This window comes from Oncorhynchus clarkii, chromosome 10 (genome assembly GCF_045791955.1).
Source record: "Oncorhynchus clarkii lewisi isolate Uvic-CL-2024 chromosome 10, UVic_Ocla_1.0, whole genome shotgun sequence".
In the NCBI taxonomy this organism is placed as follows: Eukaryota; Metazoa; Chordata; class Actinopteri; order Salmoniformes; family Salmonidae; genus Oncorhynchus; species Oncorhynchus clarkii.
The window spans coordinates 31,929,324-31,952,871 of record NC_092156.1 but is presented as its reverse complement, the minus strand read 5'-3'; the positions used below and the strand labels follow the sequence as shown (position 1 = coordinate 31,952,871).

Sequence of the window (23,548 nt, the reverse complement as noted above, 5' to 3'; positions counted from 1 at the left end):
TAAATGCTAGCAATACATAAACACGGGATCGCATAGAAGTATGGCGACATAAAACTATAATGGAATAGGTTGAGGCATCAAAACGTCTCTCCTCCCACTGCAGACATTGCATGATGGATGATGACGATGCCAGGTGATATTTCTCTGCTCCAATTCTAATCATCGTCTCATGGGGGGATGCTGAGCGCGCAGGCGGGACCGATTTTCCTTGCAGTGCACTATCATAGAGCAATGTGCATGACAGGACAGAACGAGCAGAGCTGAGAGCAGGGCAAAGGGAAAACATCAGCGAGAGGGGAGGTTGTAATAACGCTAATTAAGCATCCAATCTCTGTATTCGTAATATTTGCATCATGGATGTATAATTCCTCTATTTTCGCTAAACATCGTATCTTGCACCATTCAACAACTCGGACATTTTGTTCCTCATTTTGTTCCTTTAACAGAACACTGGTGCCCATCAAGAGATAAGGAGAGACAGAGAGTGCCATTGTATCGCGCGCAGGAACTGAGCTAAAGCCGACATCATGGCGTGGCCCTGCATCACCAGGGCGTGTTGTATGGCCCGCTTCTGGAACCAGCTGGACAAGGAGGACATGTCGGTGCCATTGGTTTTCACCAGATACGACGTCTCGGAGATGCAGCATCTTCAACTGCAGCACCAACAAAAACAGCCGCATCACCAGGCACAGGCAAGCGCGGTCGCCATAGAAACTCTACCCGCTCACGAGGACAAGGCGGTAGCGGCTTGTGAGCACCCCGCAACGGGAACCGCTGTGTCTGAGGAGCGCGCATGTGGTTCTGTAATGCGCCAAGACTTTAAGCACTGGAAAGTGCGCCCTGAGCCAAGCTGTAAACCTAAGAATGAATATCACATTCCCGAGACCCCTTTTAACAACAAGACACAATATCAGAAGGATTTCAAGCCATGGCCCATTCCGAAAAGGGACGACCATCCTTGGATTGCCAGGCCCAATCCCTCCATCTCCATCGGCGGTGACTGTGTCCAGGATAGGTCCAAACACTACCATGCACACGCGGAAGTTGACAGTGGGGTGGAGAAAAGCGAAATTGCTGACAAAGTGCAAGAGAAAGAAATTATGGGAGGGAGTAAAAATAATCAAACTGCAGAGAAGGATGGTGAAAAGAAAGTTAGCATCAAAGTGGAGCGAGAAGACGCGGCAGGGGCCAGAAGCAGGGCGGCGTTAGATGCGCTAAACAGGCAGTTAAAACAGGAAGTTACAATTGGCAGCTCATACAAGTAAGTTGTAAATTCTATTGACAGATGAAACACGGAACCATACATTCCATTGTATCATGCAGTGGAGGAAAAAGTACCCAATTGTCATACTTGAGTAAAAGTAAAGATACCTTAATATAAAATGACTCAAGTAAAAGTGAAAGTCACCCAGTAAAATACTACTTGAGTAAAAGTCTAAAAGTATTTGGTTTTAAATATACTTAATTATTAAAAGTAAATGTTATTGCTAAAATATACTTAGTATCAAAAGTAAAAGTATAAATAATTTCACATTCCTTATTTTAAGCAAACCAGATGGCACAAAGGCATACATTTTTTTTTTTACTGCCAGCCAGGGGCACACTACAAAGACATAATTTACAAACAAAGCATTTGTGTTTAGTGAGTCCGCCAGATCAGGGGAAGTAGGGATGACCAAGGCAGTAGGGATGACCAAGACATTATGGATGACCAGGGATGCTCTCTTGATAGGTGTGTGAATTGGACCATTTTCCTGTCCTGCTAAGCATTCAAAATGTAACGTGTACTTTTGTGTGTCAGGGAAAATGTACGGTGTAAAAAGTATATTATTTTCTTTAGGAATGTAAATAGTGAAGTACAGATACCCCCCAAAACTACTTAAGTAGTACTTTAAAGTATTTTTACTTTACAAGTACTTTACACCACTGGTATCATGTACCCACTTAGTGAGATCAATTTTAAGATGATGAGGCACTAGGGCCCACTCTCAATGTTCAAAGTACACCAGAGAGCATAATTTAGCCACAGAGTATGTTTTATCACAAGCACATACAAGTAGGCCTAACTACCAAAATAAAGAAAACACTAACATAAAGTGTCTTAAAGGTTGTTGGGCCACCAAGCTGCCAGAACAGCTTCAATGTGCCTTGTCATAGATTCTACAAGTGGACCTAAACAATGCCAGGAAAATTTACTCCACACCAAAATATATCATTTGTATCCCTCATTCCATAGAATGGTTTTTGGATCCTCTTACCGTCAATTTGACTGTTAATGGGTACACTAGGGATGGCTGCCAGTCCTGACTTGAATGGGAACTATGGATTATTTTACTTTAGTTGGTTGCGGCTGTCAGTTTGCCTTTTTCAAATTTCTAAATACAATTGTGAATAAAAACATATGGTTTGGAAAGCAAATGCCTACTGCTGAAAACAGAGAACCAATAGAGAAATACATTCTCAACAACTCCCAATTTTTAGTGAACAGCAGCAGCACTGTTTTACAAAGCTAATCTTGAGATTATCAACGACGAGCACATCAGCCATCACCGGTGAGTAGCCCATGGCTTCATCATCATCATTTGGTGAGTCAGTGTGTCACTGGAAAGTTTATTTATTGTAGTAGCCTACTGTAGCCTATAATATATATATATCAGTACCAGTCAAAAGTTTGGACACACCTACTCATTCAAGGGTTTTTCTTTATTTGTACACTTTGCACACTCCTGACATTCTCTCAACCAGCTTCATGAGGTAGTCACGTGGAATCCATTTAAATTAACAGGTATGCCTTGTTAAAAGTTCATTTGTGGATTTACTTTCCTTCTTAATGCGTTTGAGCCAATCAGGTGTTTTGTTACAAGGTTGGTATACAGAAGATATCCCTATTTGGTAAAAGAACAAGTCCATATTATGGCAATAACAGCTCAAATAAGCAAAGAGAATCGACAGTCCATCATTACTTTAAGACTTGATTTGTTTAACACATTTGTGGTTACTACATGATTCCATATGTGTTATTTCATAGTGTTGATGTCTTCACTATTATTCTACAATGTAGAAAATATAAAAAACTAAGAAAAACCATGGAATGAGTAGGAGTGTCCAAACCTTTGACTGGTACTGTATATACAGCTCGGAAAAAAATTAAGAGACCACTACAAAATGATCAGTTTCTCTGGTTTTACTATTTATAGGTATGTGTTTGGGTAAAATGAACATTTTTGTTTTATTCTATAAACTACTGACAACATGTCTCCCAAATTCCAAATAAAAATATTGCCATTTAGAGCATTTATTTGCAGAAAGTGACAACTGGTCAAAATAACAAAATAGATGCAGTGTTGTCAGACCTCGAATAATGCACAGAAAATAAGTTCATATACATTTTTGAACAACACAATACTAATGTTTTAACTTAGGAAGAGTTCAAAAATCAATATTTGGTGAAATAACCCTGATTTTCAATCACAGCTTTCATGCAATCCTCCACCAAATTGGAGAGGCCTACAAGCCACTGTGTCTCGCACCCACTGTGAAAATTGGTGGAGGATCGGTGATGATCTGGGGGTGCTTCAGCAAGGCTGGAATTGGGCAGATTTGTCTTTGTGAAGGACGCATGAATCAAGCCACGTACCAGGTTGTCCTGGAAGAAAACTTGCTTCCTTCTGCTCTGACAATGTTCCCCAACTACGAGGATTGGTTTTTCCAGTAGGACAATGCTCCATGCCACACAGCCAGGTCAATCAAGGTGTGGATGGAGGACCACAAGATCAAGACCCTGTCATGGCCAGCCCAATCTCCAGACCCATTGAAAACCTTTGGAATGTGATCAAGAGGAAGATGGATGGTCACAAGCCATCAAACAAAGCCGAGCTGCTTACATTTTTGCTCCAGGAGTGGCATAAAGTCACCCAACATCAATGCGAAAGACTGGTGGAGGGCATGCCAAGACGGATTTAAGCTGTGATTGAAAATCAGGGTTGTTCCTCCAAATATTGATTTCTGAACTCTTCCTAAGTTAAAACATTACTATTGTGTTGTTTAAAAATGAATGTGAACTTATTCTCTGTATCCTACTACCTGAGCTATGTTATTGATGTAAATTGAGAAGAGCGTGTGGCCTAGGATCGAGCCTTGGGGTACACCCTTGGTGACAGGCAGTGGCTGCGACGGCCGATGTTCTGATTTTATACACTGCACTCTTTGAGAGAGGTAGTTAGCAAACCAGGCCAAAGGCCCCTCAGAGACACCAATACTCCTTAGCCGGCCCACAAGAATGGAATGGTCTACAGTACCAAAAGCTTTGGTCAAGTCAATAAAAATAGCAGCACAATATTGCTTAGAATTAAGGGCAATGGTGGCATCATTGAGGATTCCATACCAAAGAGAATACTCTCTCTCTCTCTTGTTATTCTCCAGGTCTTTAACCGTTTTCCAGAACTTCTTGGGGTTAGACCCACAGAGAGGGAACTGCACCTTAAAGTAACTAACTTTGGCCTTTCGGATAGCTTGAGTGCACTTATTTATCATTTGCCTGAACGAGAGCCTCATTGCCTCTGCCGAGCCTTTCGCCAAATGGGCACCGGAGCAGAGGAAGACTTCGGCCATGGAGCCGGGCTGAATGCCGTGCCCTAACTCGGCACCGGAGCAGAGGTTGGCTCCTGCCATGAAGCAGGACTGGACGCCGTGCCAGGACTGGGCACCGGCGCAGAGGAAGGCTCCTGCCATGGAGCGGGACTGGACACCGTGCCTGGACTGGGCATCGGCACAGAGGAAGGCTCCTGCCATGGAGCGGGACTGGACACCATGCCTGGACATCGGCATCGGCGCAGAGGAAGGCTCCGGCCATGGAGCTGGGTTGGACGCCGTGCCTGGACTGGGCACCGGTGCAGAGGAAGGCTCCTGCCTTGGAGCTGGACTGGGCGCCGTGCCTGGACTGTGCATCGGCGCAGAGGAACGCTCTGGCCATGGAGCTGGGTTGGACACTGTGCCAGGACTGGGCACCGCCGCAGAAGAAGGCTCCGGCTTTGGAGCGGGACTGGACACCGTGCCTGGACTGGGAATCGGTGCAGAGGAAGGCTCCTGCCATGGAGCGAGACTGGACACCTTGCTTGGACTGGGCACCGGCGCAGAGGAAGGCTCCAGCCTTGGAGCGGGACTGGACTCCGTCCCTGGACTGGGCGTCGGCGCAGGTTGCACCGGACTGATGACACGCTCATCAGGGCGAGTACGTGGAGCCGGCACAGGATGCTCCGAGCTGGGGAGGCGCACTGGAAGCCTGGTGCGTGGAGCCAGCACAGGACGTACCGGGCTGGGGAGGCGCATTGGAGGCCTGGTGCGTGGAGCCGGCACAGGTTGCACCGGACTGGTGACATGCTCTTCAGGGCGAGTGCGGGGAGCCGGCACAGGATATACCGGGCTGAGGAGGCGCACTGGAGGCCTGGTGCGTGGAGCCGGCACAGGTTGCACCGGACTGGTGACACGCTCTTCAGGGTGAGTGCGTGGAGCCGGCACAGGACGTACCGGGCTGGGGAGGCGCACTGGAGGCCTGGTGCGTGGAGCCGGCACAGGTTTCACCAGACTGATGACACGAATGCCGTGCAGAATACACCTAACCAACATATATCTCCGTTCTCTCTCCTCCAACAGCTCCATCGACTCCCCGACAGTCTCTGGCTCTCTCCTCGGCTTGACCGACAGCCCCATGTGTCCCCCCCCAAAACAAATCTTGGGGTTTCTGTGGCCGCGGACCCCGGCATCGTTGCTTTCCTTCTATATTCCTTGGCGACTCCATCCAAGGAAGGGTCTTGCATCCTCCTAGGATTTCCTCCCATGTCCAACTCTTCTTTATCTCCCAGACACGCTGCTTGGTCCTTGCATGGTGGGATATTCTGTCACGTTCGTCGAAAGGAGCGGACCAAGGCGCAGCGTGCGTAGAGTTCCACATACTTTATTACAAAGTGAAACTTCACAAAAGCAACAAAGAATAAACGAACGTCCAGTACAGAGCGCACTTAGGCACTAACTGAAAACAATATCCCACAATGCAGGTGGGAACAATGGACAACTTAAGTATGATCCCCAATTAGAGACAACGATAATCAGCTGCCTCTAATTGGGAACCATACTAAAACACCAACATAGAAATATAAGGACTAGAACACCCCCGAGTCACGCCCTGACCTAAAGCACCATAGAGAACCTGAGGGCTCTCTATGGTCAGGGCGTGACAGACACAGATATCAGAGCACAAGTCAGATTTGGGGCTTGCAACTGTAGATGGGCTAGGGTGTACATGCACATTTCCAGATATCATCAACAGCAATACAATCAAGGCTAGACAGAGGACAGGGAGAGTGTGGACACACTCTGCAGTGTGGATTTATGACGTGTGGAAATCCTAAAAACGACACTGCTCAACTGTAGTCTATACCACATAATAAATGTTATGGCTTTATTATAAAATAAGGTAAATTTACCATGCACCGAATTGCATCTTTATGCTTGGATTTTTTTAACAAAAAAACAAAGCCCCGGTGCCGTTTATTTCTTAATCCTGTGAGGAGGTAAGAAGCTAGTTGTATATTGATGAGAGAAGTAAGTAAAATATTCTTGATGTAGGCTATCATTCAGTATCATCAGACATCAAATATATTCTTACCAAGGAATTCTAACCACTGTTTTCTATTCAAAACTTTGAATCATGTGCCTCAATAAAGTACCATGGCTATAACAGCACTGAGCACAGAAATAATGTTACACTTATACATCATTTTCAATATAAAAATGTGTTCTGAGGTAGGATGAACGTCCCTGTTAAAATAAATCTGTTACTCTGTCCCAGTGTTATGACCTGTGCATGAGTAATGCTGGAGACCTGCCTTATCTCTGTCTGGCTCAGTGGGCCGAGCACTAAGGAGGCCCCTGCCAGAGACATGCCGTTTACACAGACACGGCTTGGGGCAGAGGCAGTGCAATGTTTTTTGGGGGTTTATTCAGTAGTTATGCCATGTCAACAAAGATGGTGGGTAGCTTGTTTAGTCATTTGCCACATCCCATTAGAGTTCTTTACGGAGTGAGTGCCACAGATAATTTGAGTGTTTGAATTACACCTTGAGGGTGTTTTGCCTTTGTTGTTTCAGATGCATCAGTACCACTGTTATTGCTTGTCTGTTTTCAGTCCTCTCTGCAACATCACACTGCTGAATTCAGAAAAAGTACCATCCCATGACTAACAGATCACACTCCATTGTTGTTATGACCAAGCCTTACTGCAAAACACAGTACCTCTGGTCTGGTAAATAGAAGAAGAGAAAATCACCCGGTGACACGACAAAAAAAATTATCAGACAGCTGTGAATAATATTCAAATGACTTCCTTACTGAAGTTACTAACAAAGCAGACATGAGTAACCCTTAGGGCTAAGAATAGACTCTCTGAACATCACCTGATAGGAGGAGGTGGTGTGAGAAGAGAGCAACACGTCTGGCAGCTGGTCAGACTGCTGCTGTGCTGTGTTAGTATTGTTCTGCAGCCATTAGGGACCAGCTTAGGGCAGAGAGAGACCTTCTCAGTCCTCCTTACATGGCATGAAATGGCTGCACTGTGACAAGCAGGCCTGAGATAGAAAGAAGCAGGTCAGCTTTGGGTTCATCTCCAACACACACATACTTGCACACACACACACATACACATACACACACACACACACACACACACACACACACACACACACACACACACACACACACACACACACACACACACACACACACACACACACTATTGTGGACCTTGCTGTTGGGGACCAGGCTGGGTGTCTGAGGAGTGACAGAGAGACATCCTGATCTGACTGTGCTGAAGGTGAACTGCTCAAAGCGGCTTAATTCAGCCTGCTTTCATGTGATGCTAAAGCCTCTGGTCTGTCTCTAATTTGTGTATGACGAAACTGTCGTGACGTTGTATTAGTTAATGTGACGACTGTTGTTCATCGAATGATTAAAGTTTCTAATTGCGTGATTAACTGAATCAGGCAATTATTAACTCATTAACCTGTTAACTCATTAACCTGGGGCACCATGGGAAAACTAGTTTTTATTGAGTTTCTAACTCAAAGAATATCCGAATATGGATTTTACAACAGCCGCTAATTAACCAGTTGCCTCTACCAATCTCGTTTTGAACGTCGTATAGCCCGTGAATCTGCACGGACCCGGGTCTCACCAATGAGTTCGTACCACACCAATCTTAGTTGAATATTTATTTACTAAAAAGCTGAAATTACGATAAAAGATACACATAGACAACACACATTATAGGCTATTGATTAGAACTTAGTATAATGGGCCAACACACTATGGCGCATGTTACCCAAAATGGGCATTTCAAAGAGAGAGAGAAAAAAGAAAGTACACGAGAGAAATATAAATTTGGGTGAATTTGTCAGCTATGCTATTCTAACCCTAGCCTTGCCCCAAACTGCCGCTCTTATGGGTCAGAATATAATGATATAATTACGTGGGGATCTCTGTGTGGACCGTCCAGGCTGCTCGATGACACAGTACTCCGGCGCATCTCTCTGACCGTCCTCCCGATGTCAGTGTCCTTTTGGCTTAGGAGTCTGTTCTCTCACCCTTTGTTCTGGAAGGGGTCTTCTGAAGACAGACAGCTCTGTAGCTCAGAGCTCACAGCATAGGAATGAAACCCTTTAGATACCACGATTCGATGGGAGATGGAGGTGGTTCGACTTGAAGTCACCCGCTTAGACACAGATACTCATCAGTAGCTTGGGTAGAAAAGGATTTCTTTGTCTTCAAACTTGCGTTGCGTTCTGGGTTCGTTAACCTTTTAGACCTTGCTGCAGCTTGGATCACGTAGTCTTCCAGTAAATTCTATACTCACAGGTTTTATACCCTTGGGTCAGAAGTGGGCGTAACCGCCTTTAGGGCAATTCTCTGGACTTACCAAGTTAATGAGGCAAGGTCTAGATTTTATTCAAATCCAATTTTAGACAACTAACTTAACATTTCACCTTCCCCAAAACATTGTCTTTGATTTGGATATTTTCCATACAACGTACAATGTATAATCATCAAACATCTACTAGGAAAACTCTTCACGTTACAATGTTTTTGTAATAACGTCATCTATTAACCTTTAATAACAACAAAAAAATGACATACATTTTCATATTCCATCTATTGTCTGTGTCTTGTCTGTGGCCTGAGATTTACCAGGGGCGTGAGGGGTCATAAACCCCCCCACATCTTGAGACCCCTAGATCTCTCCTCCTCTGTTGGGGTTGAGAGATCATCTGTAGGGTTGTGGTTTCCTGTAACCTGACCTGGTCAGGACAGTCATGACAAAACCTTGTCTCTGAATGCCTGCATGGTTGGAGAGGGAAGTGTTATTCATTAGAATGAAGGATGTGAATGAGATTTGCAGTGTAGTTGGTTCTCCCAATTCAGCCAAGTAACAACTATTTGCTTCAGTTAATGCAATTATCCTCCTGGACCTATGTACAATATGTAAATGAAGCCTATTCAGAAAAACAGTATTTTTATCCATGCACTCCTAGAAATACAATATGAAGCTTCTTGAATACAAATTACAGATGGAACCTGACTGGATAGCTGGACCACATCATTATTTGTGTTCAGCCAGTGACTGTCAGAGGATATTTTTTTAAGACACCGTAAAGTACAAAAGTACTGAAGCTGAACCAAGAGCTATGCTTAGACTGTAGCAGTCCTTTTAAAATCTAGACAATGTGAAATGATTCTGTGCAGCCTGCATGTCCCAACAATGCACCCCAAAGATGAAAAAATCAAATCAAATGTTATTTGTCGCATGTGCCGAATACAACAGGTGTAGATTTATTTTAACAGGGACGTTCATCCTACCTCAGAACACATTTTTATATAGTCCAGGTGGGAAAGGGCAGTGTGGGGTGCAATTAAGATTGTGTGAAATGCTTACTACAAGCCCTTTAACAATAATGATGTTCAATAAATAGGTTTAAGAAAATATTTACAAAATAATCTAAAGTATTAAAAAAAAATAGAATCAAAAAGTAGCAGCAGTGAAAAAAACAGATGGGGGGGGTTCAATGTAAATAGTCCGGTGGCCATTTGATTGGTTGTTCAGCAGTCTTATGGCTTGGGGGTAGAAGCTGTTAAGCCTTTTGGTCCTGGACTTGGCTCACCAGTACAGCTTTCCGTGCAGTAGCAGAGAGAACAGTCTATGACTTGGGTGACTGGAGTCTTTGACAATATTTTGGACCTTCCTGTCTAATATATAGGTCCTGGATAGCAGGCAGCTTGGCCCTAGTGATGTACTGGGCCGTATGTACTACCCTCTGTAGCGCCTCACAGTCAGATGCCGAGCAGTTGCCTTACCAGGCGGTGATGCAACCGGTCAGGATGCTCTTGATGGTGCAGCTGTAGAATTTTTTGAGGATCTGGGACCCATGCCAAATTATTTCAGCCTGCTGAGGGGGAAAATATGTTGTCGTGCCCTCTTCACAACTGTCTTGGTGTATTTGGACCATGATAGTTCATTGGTGATGTGGACACCAAGGAACTTGAAACTCTCGACCCGCTCTCGACTTCAGCCCCGTCGATGTTAATTGGAGTGGGTCTAGTGTTTCTGGCATGATGGTGTTGATGTCAGCCATAAGCAGAATTTCAAAGCACTTCATAGTTACCAGCGTGAGTGCTATGGGGTGGTAATCATTTAGGCAGATTACCTTTGCTTTCTTGGGCACAGGGACTATGGTGGTATGTTATAAACATGTTGGTATTATAGTCTCAGTCAGGGAGACACTGAAAATGTTAGTGAAGAAACTTGCCAGTCGGTCCGTGCATGCTTTGAGTACACATCCTGGTAATCCGTCTAGCCCCGCGGCTTTGTGAATGTTGACCTGTTTAAAAGACTTGCTCACATTGGCAACGGAGGGTGTGATCAAACAGTCGTCCGGAACAGCTGGTCGCTCATGCATGCTTCAATGTTGCTTGCCTAAAAGCGAGCATAAAAGGCATTTAGCTTGTCTGGTAGGCTTGCGTCATTTAGCTGGTAGGCTTGAGGCATTTAGCTCGTGGCTGGGTTTCCCTTTGTAGTCCTTAATAGTTTTCAAACCCTGCCACATCCGACGAGCATCAGAGCCGGTGTAGTAGGATTCAATCTTAGTCCTGTATTGACGCTTTGCCTGTTTGATGTTTCGTCTGAGGGCATATCGTGATTTCTTGAAAGCAGTAGCTCTAGCCATTAGCTTGGTGCGGATGTTGCCTGGAATCCATCGCTTCTGGTTGGGATATGTACTGTGGGGACGACGTCATTGATGCATTTATTTATTGAAGCCTGTGACTGAGGTGATATACTCCTTAATGCCTTTGGATGAATCCCGGGAACATATTCCAGTCTGTGCTAGCAAAATAATCCTGTACCATCCACGTCATCTGACCACTTCCGTATGAAGCGAGTCACTGGTACTTCCTGCTTAGTTTATGCTTGTAAACAGGAAACTGGAGGATATAATTATGGTCAGATTTGCCAAATGGAGGGTGAGGGAGAGCTTTGTATGTGTCTCTGTGTGTGGAGTAAAGGTGGTCTAGAGTGTTTTTCCTCTGGTTGCACGTGACATGCTGGTAGAAATTAGGTAAAACAGATTTAAGTTTGCCTGCATTGAAGTCCCCGGCCATTAGGATCCCCGCTTCTTGATGCACATTTTCTTGTTTGCTTACGGCCTTATACAGCTCGTTGAGTGCAGTCTTATTGCCAGCATCGGTTTGTGGTGGTAAATAGACGGCTTTGAATAATATAGATGAGAACTCTCTTGGTAGATAGTGTGGTCTACAGCTTATTATGAGGTATTCTACCTCAGGCAAGCAATACTTCAAGACTTCTTTAATATTAGACATTAGACACAAATTCTTACAAGGCACCCCGCCTTCCTCCCCCTTTTTCTCAGTCTTTTCTTCACGCTGTTGACAAGGATTTGGGCCTTGTCTCGACAAGGCAGTATATCCTTCGCGTCGGACTCAATAAATAAAAAATCTTTGTCCAGTTTGAGATGAGTAATTGCTGTTCGGATGTCCAGAAGCTCTTTTCGGTCATAAGAGACGGTAGCAGAAACATTATGTACAAAAAGAAAAAACAAACAAACACAGTTGGTTAGGTGCCCTTAAAACGGCAGCCATCCCTTCCGGCGCGATTCACAGCTTCTTTATCAATCGAATAGGAAAACATGAAGTAGCATTTATGATGAATGCCTTGGTTTTATGTCAGGTTTCAGTCATTCCTGATTTCTCACCTTTTTCTTTTGATTTCATAATAACGTGTGTGCATGACATGTTGGACTGTGGATGGTGCGGACTGTGACAGCTGTGATCAAGGACCTCTCTTTGTCTCCATCAAAGCCTATCTTCCACCACCATTGTGTAGACTTCAATGACTTGTCTTAGCTGTGTGAGGTGGAGCCCGGCACGGGCATGAATTTTAAGCCCAAGCCCTACACATTTCTGCGACATTTCAGGCCCTTCCCTACCCACCCGATTGCTTCTGCCAAATTTAAAGCCTGGCCGTGCCCGAAACCCGAAATCAGAAAATAACTTCCTCTATTAGTAAATCCATTAGCTGTTCCTATCTGTCTGTCACTCGCTCCCTGAACACAGACAGCTCGCTCTGCATGCACTCGGTGAGTATCCATAACAACAGCTCTGCTTGGCTCGGCCTGCTCTGCTCAATGACTAGACATGAGAGTTGTTACCTACTTTTCGTCACTCTTAACTCCGACAAACTGAAGGAACATAATTGTTTTTTCATTATTATTAATATTTAAATGTTTTACCCTTTTTTCGTGATATCCAATAGGTAGTTAGTCTTGTCCCATCGCTGAAACTCCTGTACGGACTCAGGAGAGGCGAAGGTCGAGAGCCATGCATCCTCCGAAACATGACCTTGCCAAGCCGCACGGCTTCTTGACACACTGCTCACTTAACCCGGAAGCCAGCCGCACCAATGTGTCAGAGGAAACACAGCCGGCTGCGACACAGACCGAGATGGATCCTGTGTCTGTCGTGCCGCCTCAAGCACTGCGATGCAGTGCCTTAGACTGCTGCTCCACTCGGGAGGCCGCATTATTTTCTTATATTTGACAAGGTTGAAACACTTCCGAAACCATGTTATGATCTCAGTCAGATATGACAGTACTGTGCAGCAGAGCACAAGCAAATGGCTCTGCTTCAAAATGTTAGTGATCAAATCAAATGTATTTATATAGCCCTTCGTACATCAGCTGATATCTCAAAGTGCTGACAAGAAACCCAGCCTAAAACCCCAAACAGCAAGCAATGCAGGGGTAGAAGCACGGTGGCTAGGAAAAACTCCCTAGAAAGGCCAAAACCTAGGAAGAAACCTAGGGAGGAACCAGGCTATGAAAGGTGGCCAGTCCTCTTCTGGCTGTGCCGGGTGGAGATTATAACAGAACATGGCCAACATGTTCAAATGTTCATAAATGACCAGCATGGTCAAATAATAATAATCACAGTAGTTGTCGAGGGTGCAGCAAGTCAGCACCTCAGGAGTAAATGTCAGTTGGCTTTTCATAGCCGATCATTAAGAGTATCTCTACCACTCCTGCTGTCTCTAGAGAGTTGAAAACAGCAGGTCTGGGACAGGTAGCACGTCCGGTGAACAGGTCAGGATTCCATAGCCGCAGGCAGAACAGTTGAAACTGGAGCAGCAGCACGGCCAGGTGGACTGGGGACAGCAAGGAGTCATCATGCCAGGTAGTCCTGAGGCATGGTCCTAGGGCTAAGGTCCTCCAAGAGAGAGAAAGAAAGAGAGAATTAGAGAGAGCATACTTAAATTCACACAGGACACCGGATAAGACAGGAGAAGTACTCCAGATATAACAAACTGACCCTAGCCCCCGACACATAAACTACTGCAGCATAAATACTGGAGGCTGAGACAGGAGGGGTCAGGAGACACTGTGGCCCCATTCGATGAGACCCCCGGACAGGGCCAAACAGGAAGGATATAACCCCACCCACTTTGCCAAAGCACAGCCCCCACACCACTAGAGGGATATCAATTTAGTGATACCCGAGTCCTACCCGTACCCTAGTTATTGATGTATCGTCGGGTTCATGTCGGGTAGAAGAGCTCTATCCCTGAGCTCTATTCTCTGACTAGGGAACCTGCTGCCACTTCAGGCAGAGCAGGGGTTAAGATCCCTCAGCTCAGCTGCCTCCCTACTTTGTGCCATGTTTATGCTTTGAATGTCACTTTTACATGAGAATAACATGAGAATACCCCTAGGGTCAGGCCTCACCTGCTGTTATTAGGCATTGTTTACTCCACATTATCCCCACCGACCACCAGCCGTTTCCTGATGGTGAAATCAGACCAAGGTGATGAACACAATGAGCCACAGCACAGACAGCTCTTCTTTTCATCTCATTAAATAGGCTTATTTTCCATTGTTGAAATCTAATTAGAAAACAGTTTCAGTTTGAGGCAATTATTTGTTTTTCCTCTATTGCATTATGTGTAATAACCTCATACCATGTGGATGATGAATAAGTAGCATGTTGCACTGCTTTAAGAATGAGAGGTAGTTGAGTTTTGTTTACTTCAGCCCAGAGGGGGAAAGGGAGCGCATTATTTGTTTTTTCAGATCGTCTCAGGTTGCATCACAGCACATTTTCATGCCAGCAGAGTGTGGAATCTGGTCTTTGCTGCTAAATCCAACATTGATTAATGTATTTCAGTCATTTATTTATACTGGAATTTCATTTTCTTTAATGCCATTGACTCATTTTATACCCACATTACTCTCATCATGGTTAGATGGACAGCTGTCTAGTCATTCACTGGCCATAGGGACCTCTGCTCTGCACAGGGTATTCACAAATCATTGCAGATGAGAGTGACTAGTTTTATCCTAAGTTCACCCCTGCCCTGCCTGCAGTGAATGAATGTGAATTAATGAATGAATGTTGCACTGGACTGTTGGTGTGCCATCCATACGAGCCGAGCAGCAGTAGTGGCTGAAATATTGTAAAGAGGCCAACAGATTTTGGTGGAAGCCTGGTGTTTCTATCGACAGGCAGGCAGTGCGTGTTGAATCACTAAATCTAACCACACGGGCTCTGACTGAGGAGAGATAAAGAGAGGGATGGATGGAGAGAGAGCGGGAGGGCAGGACATGCTGCTCAGTCTCTCCTTCTCATACAAAGCTTAGCTTCCAGTAACTCCCTTCAGATGCAGGCCGGTTAGGATCAGCAGTGTGGCATTACAGCATAGTCTGAAGAGAGGATTGTTGAATTGAAGTGTTAAACATTAATTTTTGGATTATGGTGCTTAATTGTCCTTCAGTATTCAGTTAGTGTGTCTATGCACAACATAATGTACTATATAAAGCCAAAACATTTGTTTCGTGATTACGCCGCTCTTTCTCATGTCACACAAAATGTTAACTCAATTTGTGTCAAATTCTTGTGTGTACCATGATGAGCATGGCGCTTGCAAAGCCAGGATTGTGTGTTCTGATTCACGGAGCTACCCATACGTAAAATGTATGCACGCGTGACTGTTAGTTGCTTGATAAAAGTTTCTGCTAAATGACATATATTGTTTGAAATACTTGACACATCAAACTTTATTAAAGGTGTGGATATGTCCAAGGTTTAGCCATGCATCAGAAGGTACAATACCCTCTGTGGGGATTTCACTGAGTTGCACTATGTCACACTGTAGCCAATAGCCATCTGACTGCATGGGCTGTCTTGAAAGGCTACAGATTCAGCTACAGCTACCATAACAGCCAGAGGCAAGCTCATCCCTGAGGGAGGAGAGAGTATTGATCAGGAACCATCAGGCGTTGGCTACATGTCATGGCTGACTGACACAGAAAGAAAATCAAGGTACTGTTAAGTCTTCCGCACGCTTCGGTGTGGCTGGCGCCTAGCCAAACTCTGCTATGTGAACCGAACTAGTGTGCTCCCATACGCTCTTAAAAAGCAGCAATAGTGCTGTTTGTCCATCTTGAGACGCCATAGCCAGTATACTGTACACTTCCTCAAAATAGTCAGAATTCATCTAAGATAAAATGAATGACAGATTTATTGAGGTAACATTTTTGCAGTGCAATTTTGCATCTAACTAAGATGTTTGGTGCAGTATTTCTCAAGTGAAAAGATTTGCATGCAAATGATTTGTCTCTCATTGAATGACAACAAACACTTAATTAAAGAATCCCTACCTTTGACCAATCACGGACGAAAGGGCGTAGACTTAATCTACCAAACTTCGGCTTGCCTCAAGAAACCATTTTGTGTGCATGAGCAGCTGAAAAAAACCTTGCCGAAGGCCAAAATGAACAAAAACATCACAAAATGTAATCATAATATAGTCCTATGCATGAACTGTTCAGAACTGTTTCGGATGGGAAGCATGCGGACTGATTTACTGTACACTGGGGTTGATTGATTCACCTTACTTTGAATCAAATGTGAGAGAACGTCCTCTGTTATGTATTGTGTATGCTATCGAATTAACATTGATTCTGCCTGGTAGTAAATTGTGCAATCCTTTCAGATGTGAATGGTTTCTTATTTGAAACTCTGGGACAGTTGGATGGGCTTCAGATTAGAAATTCTGTGCTGAGCTCTTTTACTGTCAAAGTGGGATGTTTTTATCTTTTTATTTGGGGGATTTGTGTGTATTGTTAGGTATTACTACACTGTTGGAGCTAGGAACATAAGCAATTTGTTGCACCTGCGATAACATCTGCAAAATATGGGTAAGCAACCAATAGAATTTGATTTGATATAGGAAGGTAAACTTACAGTCAAATAGACTGACTGTCCAGTCAAACTGATGATAATGATTTTTAATATAAAACACTGTATGAAACACAGTCCAATGTAAATGCTGCAATCAATTGGATTTCTTTCATTTTCTCTCATGAATGGATGTAGTCTAACTGACATGACATGTTTAAGGAGAGTGCACGATTTTACTTGGGAATACATTTGTTTAGAGTTAGACTAGCCATAAAGCTATAAGTGTCGTGTTGATGGCCCTTTTTTCCTGTTCTCTGCCCTTTCTTAGTCTCTAAGAGAGGAGTGCCAGAATGTTCCCTTTCTGCCGAACTGTTGCCTGGCCGTGCCATGTTAGAAAAGAGTGTGTGTGTGTGTATCTCACACACACACACATATACACCCCTTGTCAGTGCCAGTGTCATATCGTCATAGTGACAGAGCTTTTCACAAGACATCCCATCTCTCCCGCAGGGTCAGCAGGGTCAGCTCCAAGAAGCAGGAAGAACCATTAGCCAGTTTGTTAGCTTGGCAACACCTGCTTTTCTACATGGCCACACAGTAAGATATACATATGTTAGCTTTACCTCATCAAATAATAGCTTGTTTTTGGGGAGGGAAGTTTCATTTGTAGTACCACATAATAGAGGGAGTAAAGGGAAATTAGATGTGTTCAGTTGTAGAGTTAGAAGTGTGTGTAACAGGTGTGCAGGAATTTTGAAGAAATGTACCTAATCCTGTCATACGTACCTAATCCTGTCAAAGAAATGTTTTAAAAGAAATGTACACTGATCAGCTGGAAGGAGAGTAGGTACCAAGCACACACTGACCTGAAAGACACTAGCTTCATTGTTACCAGTCATATGAGCATGACGTTGTCCAGCAAGTTATGTACAGTATAGACTTGTGTTTGACTCTCTCTCTCTCTCTGCCAGTCCTACCACTACCCTCCGTCACTAGTGCCCTGTTGCGGGTAGCACTCTGTGCCCTTGGCCTTGGACATTGTATAATCTGTCTTTGTGTAATCTGCTTTGTACTTATTTTAACCACCACTCTACTCACCATGTCACATCACAGAGATCATGGGCAGTTTACTTAATGAGAAAATCAAATGTTGTGGGTCAATTTAAATCAAATCAAATGTTTTTTGTCACGTGCCAAATACAACAGGTGTAGACTACCGTGAAATGCTTACTTACGAGTAAGTTAAAAAAATGCAAGAAGAAAGTAGTAACACAAGAGATATCAATAACGAGGGTATACAAGGAGTACCGTTACCGAGTCAATACGCAGGGGTACGAGGTAATTGAGGTAATATGTACATATAGGTAGGGGTAAAAGCGAGTAGACAATCAGAATAGATCATTGACGGAGTAGCAGCAGCATATGTGAAAAAGTGTGTCTGTGTGGCATCAATATGCATGTGTGTGTATGTGTGTTTTGTGTGTGTGAGCGTATATGTAGTGTGTGTGTGTGTGTCACCAATATGCATGTGTGTGTTTTGTGTATGTGAGCGGATATGTAGAGTGTGTGTGTGTGTCACCAATATGCATGTGTGTGTGTGTTTTGTGTGTGTGAGCGTATATGTAGAGTGTGTGTGTGTGTGTGTGTGTGTGTCATCAATATGCATGTGTGTGTGTGTGTGTTTTGTGTGGGTGAGCGTATATGTAGAGTGAGTGTGTGTGTGTGTGTGTGTGTGTGTGTGTGTGTGTGTGTGTGTGTGTGTGTGTGTGTGTGTGTGTGTGTGTGTGTGTGTGTGTGTGTGTGTGTGTGTGTGTGTGTGTGTGGGTAGAGTCCAGTGAGTGTGCATAGTTAGAACAGAAAAGGTCCTGGATGGCAGTGAGCTCAGCCCCAGTGAGGTACTGGGCTGTCCGCACCACTCACTGTAGCGCCTTGCAGTCGGATGCCAAGCAGTTTCCATACCAAGCCGTGATGTAGCCAGTCAAGATGCTCTCAATGGTGCAGCTGTAGAACTTTTTGAGGATCTAAGGGCACATGCCAAATCTTTTCAGCCTCCTGAGGGAGAAGAGGTATTGTCGTGCCTTCTTCACGACTTTGTTGGTGTGTGTGGACCATGTTAATTCCTTAGTGATGTGGACACCAAGGAACTTGAAGCTCTCGACCCCGTCGATGTGGATGGCGACATTTTCGGCCCTCTGTTTCCTGTAATCCACGATCAGCTCTTTTGTCATACTGACGTTGAGGGATAGGTTGTTATCCTGGCACCACACTGCCAGGTCACTGACCTCCCTAAAGCCTGTCTCATCATCGTCGGTAATCCGGCCTACCACTGTCGTGTCATCAGCAAACATAATGATGGTGTTGGAGTTGTGCGCGCAGTCGTGGGTGAAGAGGGAGTACAGGAGGGGACTAAGCACACATCCCTGAGGGGCCTCCGTGTTGAGGGTCAGTGTGGTGGATGTGTTGTTGCCTACTCTCACCACCTGGGGGTGGCCCGTCAGAAAGTCCAGGATCGTAGTTGCAGAGAGAGGTGTTCAGTCCCAGGGTCCTGAGCTTAGTGATGAGCTTGAAGGGCACTATGGTGTTGAACACTGAGCTGTAGTCAATGAACAGCATTCTTACATACAGTGACTTTTAACTAAAATTGATTAAATTATAGATGTTTTCTCATTGATTTAGACACAATACCCCATAATGACAAAGTAAAACAGTTTTTTTGAAATTTTGCAAATGTATTAAAAAAAAAAAAACAGAAATACCTTATTTATATAAATATTCAAACCGTTTGCTATGAGACTCAAATTCCTTTACATTTTTTTACCCCTAATTTCGTGATATCCAACTGGTAGTAGTTACAGTCTTGTCTCATTGCTGCAACTCCCGTACGGACTCGGGAGAGGCGAAGGTCAAGAGCCATGCGTCCTCCAAAACACAACCAAGCCGCTTCTTGACGCAATGCCCATCCAACCCGGAAGCCAGCCGCACCAATGTGTCGGAGGAAACACTGTACACCTGGCAACCATGTCAGTGGGCACTGTACCCAGCCCGCCACAGGAGTCACTAGTTCGCGAATAGACTCCCCTGCAGGCCAAATCCTCCCTAACCCGGACGACGCCGGGCCAATTGTGCGCCACCCCATGGGCCTCCCGGTCACGGAAGGCTGTGACAGTGCCTGGACTCGAACCCAGAATCTCTAATCTCTAGTGGCACAGCCTTAGACCACTGCGCCACTCTGGAGGCCCATGAGACTCAGGTGCATCCTGTTTCCATTGATTATCCTTGAGATGTTTCTACAATTTGGTTGGAGTCCACCAGTGTTAAATTAAATTTATTGGACATGATATGGAAAGGCATACACCTGTCTATATAGGTCCAACAGTTGACAGTGCAAAGCAAAAAAAAAGCCATGAGCTCGAAGGAATTGTCCGTAGAGCTCAGAGACAGGATTGTGTCGAGGCACAGATCTGGGGAATTCTGAAACTATTAGGTCACACTTTATTTGGATAGTGCCATATACAGGTAACTGCCTACGTAAAGGAAACAGCAACATAAAGTGTCTTAATGGGGTGCTGGGCCACCACGAGCCAGATCAGCATCAATGCACCTTGTCATAGATTCTACAAGTGTTGTGAAATTCCATCATTTGATGTTGTGTTGATGGTGGTGGAAAACGCTGTCTCAGGCTCCGCTCCATAATCTCCCATAAGTGTTCAATTGGGTTGAGATCTGGTGAATGAGACAGCAATGGCATTTGGTTTGCACCGTTTTCATACTCATCAAACCACTCAGTGACCACTCATGCCCTGTGGATGGGGGCATTGTCATCCTGTGGAGTCATAGGCATGGTAGCCAAAATAATGGCCTGTCCAGCATTTGTATACAGCACATGACCCTAATGATTGGATGTTAATTGCTTAATTAACTCAGGACTCACACCTGTGTGGAACCACCTGCTTTCAATATACTTTGTATCCCTCATTTACTCAAGTGTTTCCATTATTTTGGCAGTTACCTGTAGATGATCTACAGATGGTCATACTATCAACAAATGATATGTTGATAAGAAACTGCTTGCTAAGGTTAAGTTTAGGGTGTAGAATATGGGTTAGGGTGAGCATAAGGGTTAGGATTAGGGTTACGTTTAGGGTTAGGATAAGGGTTAGGGTTAGGGTTAGTGGATAGTTAGTTGAAATGTTGTTGACAGTTATTGAACATCTACTGAACATCTACAAACCATCTACTTAGGACTATCCAAATAAAGTGTTACCAACTCTTCTATTTTATTAAAATGAAGGCCACATTTGTACCACACATAGGACAGTGTATTACTTAATGGATGGCAGTTACTTAAGCCTTCTCGTCATCAGTCCATGGCCATGCTACAGTAGCTGCCTTGGTTTCCATGGGTTGAGCTGTAGTGTGATTGATATCAGGTCTTTTTATGTGAACTTCAGCAGCAGCCTAATTGTTATAATGGGCCTGGAGTACTTGAGCCTGCTTGGGCTGCCTGGCCTGTCAGGGCTGCCTTCTACATCCAGGCTAGTAATAGCGTTAGCTAGTAATAGTGTTACCTAATCAATAAACAATCCCTCCCTCCTTCCCTTCACTGCTGTAGTGCACATCGGGAACATTGAGTTTTTCACTGTGATATTTTTCTCTGTGTCGGGTCTATGCTGTGTTTTTCAGTGTGGCTATAAGGAAAGGCGTGTGCATTGTGCTGTTGTTGGGGGAGGGGTTGGGGCTTGGGGTCTGCTGCTGCACAGAGTGAGGTCACTGGGGAGCCTTGAAGGGTAGTTTTTTCATGTCCAGGGACCAGGGAGGGAGTCCTCTGTTTTCATTTGGTGTTTGACACCTTAGTTGCATGAACAATGGAATTTGGTTAGATAATACGAAGGAGCAGTGGGAGAGGAATATTGAAGTTATGGATAATTAATTAATGAATATGTTTCCACTTGACCTCCCAATACTAGAGTTAATATGTCATGTCCCAGCCTCAAGCTGCTCATCACTGAGAAGGACATCATGTAGTCATTTCTGAAAAACTAGGTCCGCTTTTATGAGTTCAAAATCCATTACAACTCTTGAAATCAACTTGATCTATGAAAGGCAGTTCAATCTAAAATTCAAATGATTAGCAACATGTTCGTTCATAGACCTGCTAAAAAATAGTTGATAGTGAACAGATCTCAATTTGATGATAATCTGGAGGTTGGCTCGTCCTGTACAGAACCCTCTCTATGAGACTGGAGGTCAAGCTGACCTTCTGAAGAACTGCTGTATCTGGACTATACTAAATACCTGAGCCGCTAGCTGCCTGGTGCAGTCACTGCTCCCATACACCCACCTATTCACCCATACTATGGGAGAGACCCAGTCATTCCACTAAATATATTTCTATATCCAAAGAGTAGGCTACTTTGAGTACCACTGCCTGCTCTATGTCAATGTACTTATTGGTATGTGACTGCTTCATTGTTCATGAGTATTTAAATGCCTACATGCTGCAACACAAATGGCCTTTTGGGACAATACGGATCTAGTCTTCTTTAATGTCCCTAAATAGATTGTAGGTGAAATGTGAAGAGAGCTTTTTTCATCACACTACTGTATCCCAGTTTCTTCCGTGACTGCATTTGATTCTTCTCGTAGGACTGAGTTCAAGGCCCACAGGGATGTGAAGCCAGTGAAGCTGATCCGAGCCAAGTCCCAGTTCCTTCCCCCTGATGAGAAGACCAGCCTGGAGACCAGCTATAGTGCCACCTACAGGGGAGAGCAGGCCAAGAAGCAGCCCAATGACAACAAGGCTGTGGACAGGAGGAGGATACGTAGCCTGTACAATGAGCCCTACAAAGGGCTACAAGAGACCAAGGTGAGAATGTTTAAGCTCCTTTAAACCATGCAGGCCATGTCCTATTGACTACACCAATGGTACAGCAATAATGCAGCCCTAGTAAAAAAAAATCTGATAGGATTCCCAAAAACAAATTCCAATAGAAATTGCAATCAGACTTTGGAACCTATCCTATATGATTTTATCCCATTTTGTGATGGTGTGATGAAGAGGTTGAGAACCTCAGGATTTTTTCAGTGGTATGAATAGGCAAAGATATGGAGATTGTGCTCCAGAGACACGGGAGAGATGATGTTCCTCAGTTTACTGGTCTTTAATCTTGATTGCAGGTGAACATAAATGTTCAGGTTTCTGTTCCATATTTAGCTGTGAGATTTACATTTTAGCAGACGTTCTTATCCAGAGTGACTTACAGGATCAATTAGGGTTAAGTGCCTTGCTCAAAGGCACACAGACAAAAAACAATTCTCCTCACCTAGTCGTCTCCGGGATTCAAGCCAGCGACCTTTCGGTTACTGCCACCCAGATTTTCCAATAAAGCTGTATTTATGTAATTCTAGTGTCCATACAATGTGATCTGAAATAATGAATAGAATAATATCAATATTATGGCTTGACAGGTTATAATAAGTATGCAGGGCGAATGAACTGCACAGTCACTATGGGAGCTCTTTCCAGAGCAGGCCTGTTCAATTGTGCAGAAGAGCATTTTTTTACTCTGTAAATTGTTAAGCTAGTGAGAAATTGAAATGTTGATTTATTTTTATATCCTCAATTATTTTATATTGCGCTAATTTCCTGCACGTTTTGATTTCTCCCCTAATCAATATGAGTGATCAATTGCCACTTGTCAAAAGTTTATAAGTAATATGATCGCTATTATGGTACATGTATGTGTAGGTAGTG

At 44.1% G+C, this 23,548-nt stretch overlaps 1 protein-coding gene across 2 annotated transcripts in view; it reads left to right on the top strand.

Moving 5' to 3' along the window:
• The first annotated feature begins 282 nt into the window (after positions 1 to 282).
• The window catches only part of LOC139418268 (microtubule-associated protein 6 homolog), a 32,303-nt gene continuing 9,037 nt past the window's right edge, over positions 283 to 23,548 (top strand). For both annotated transcript variants that reach the window (XR_011635293.1, XM_071167599.1), the window contains exons 1-2: positions 283 to 1,261; positions 22,441 to 22,660. Coding sequence is in view for 1 of the 2 variants with exons in the window: in XM_071167599.1 (XP_071023700.1) it covers positions 528 to 1,261; positions 22,441 to 22,660 (954 nt within the window). In the remaining variant the exon portion in view is untranslated. The remainder of the gene's footprint in view (positions 1,262 to 22,440; positions 22,661 to 23,548) is intronic.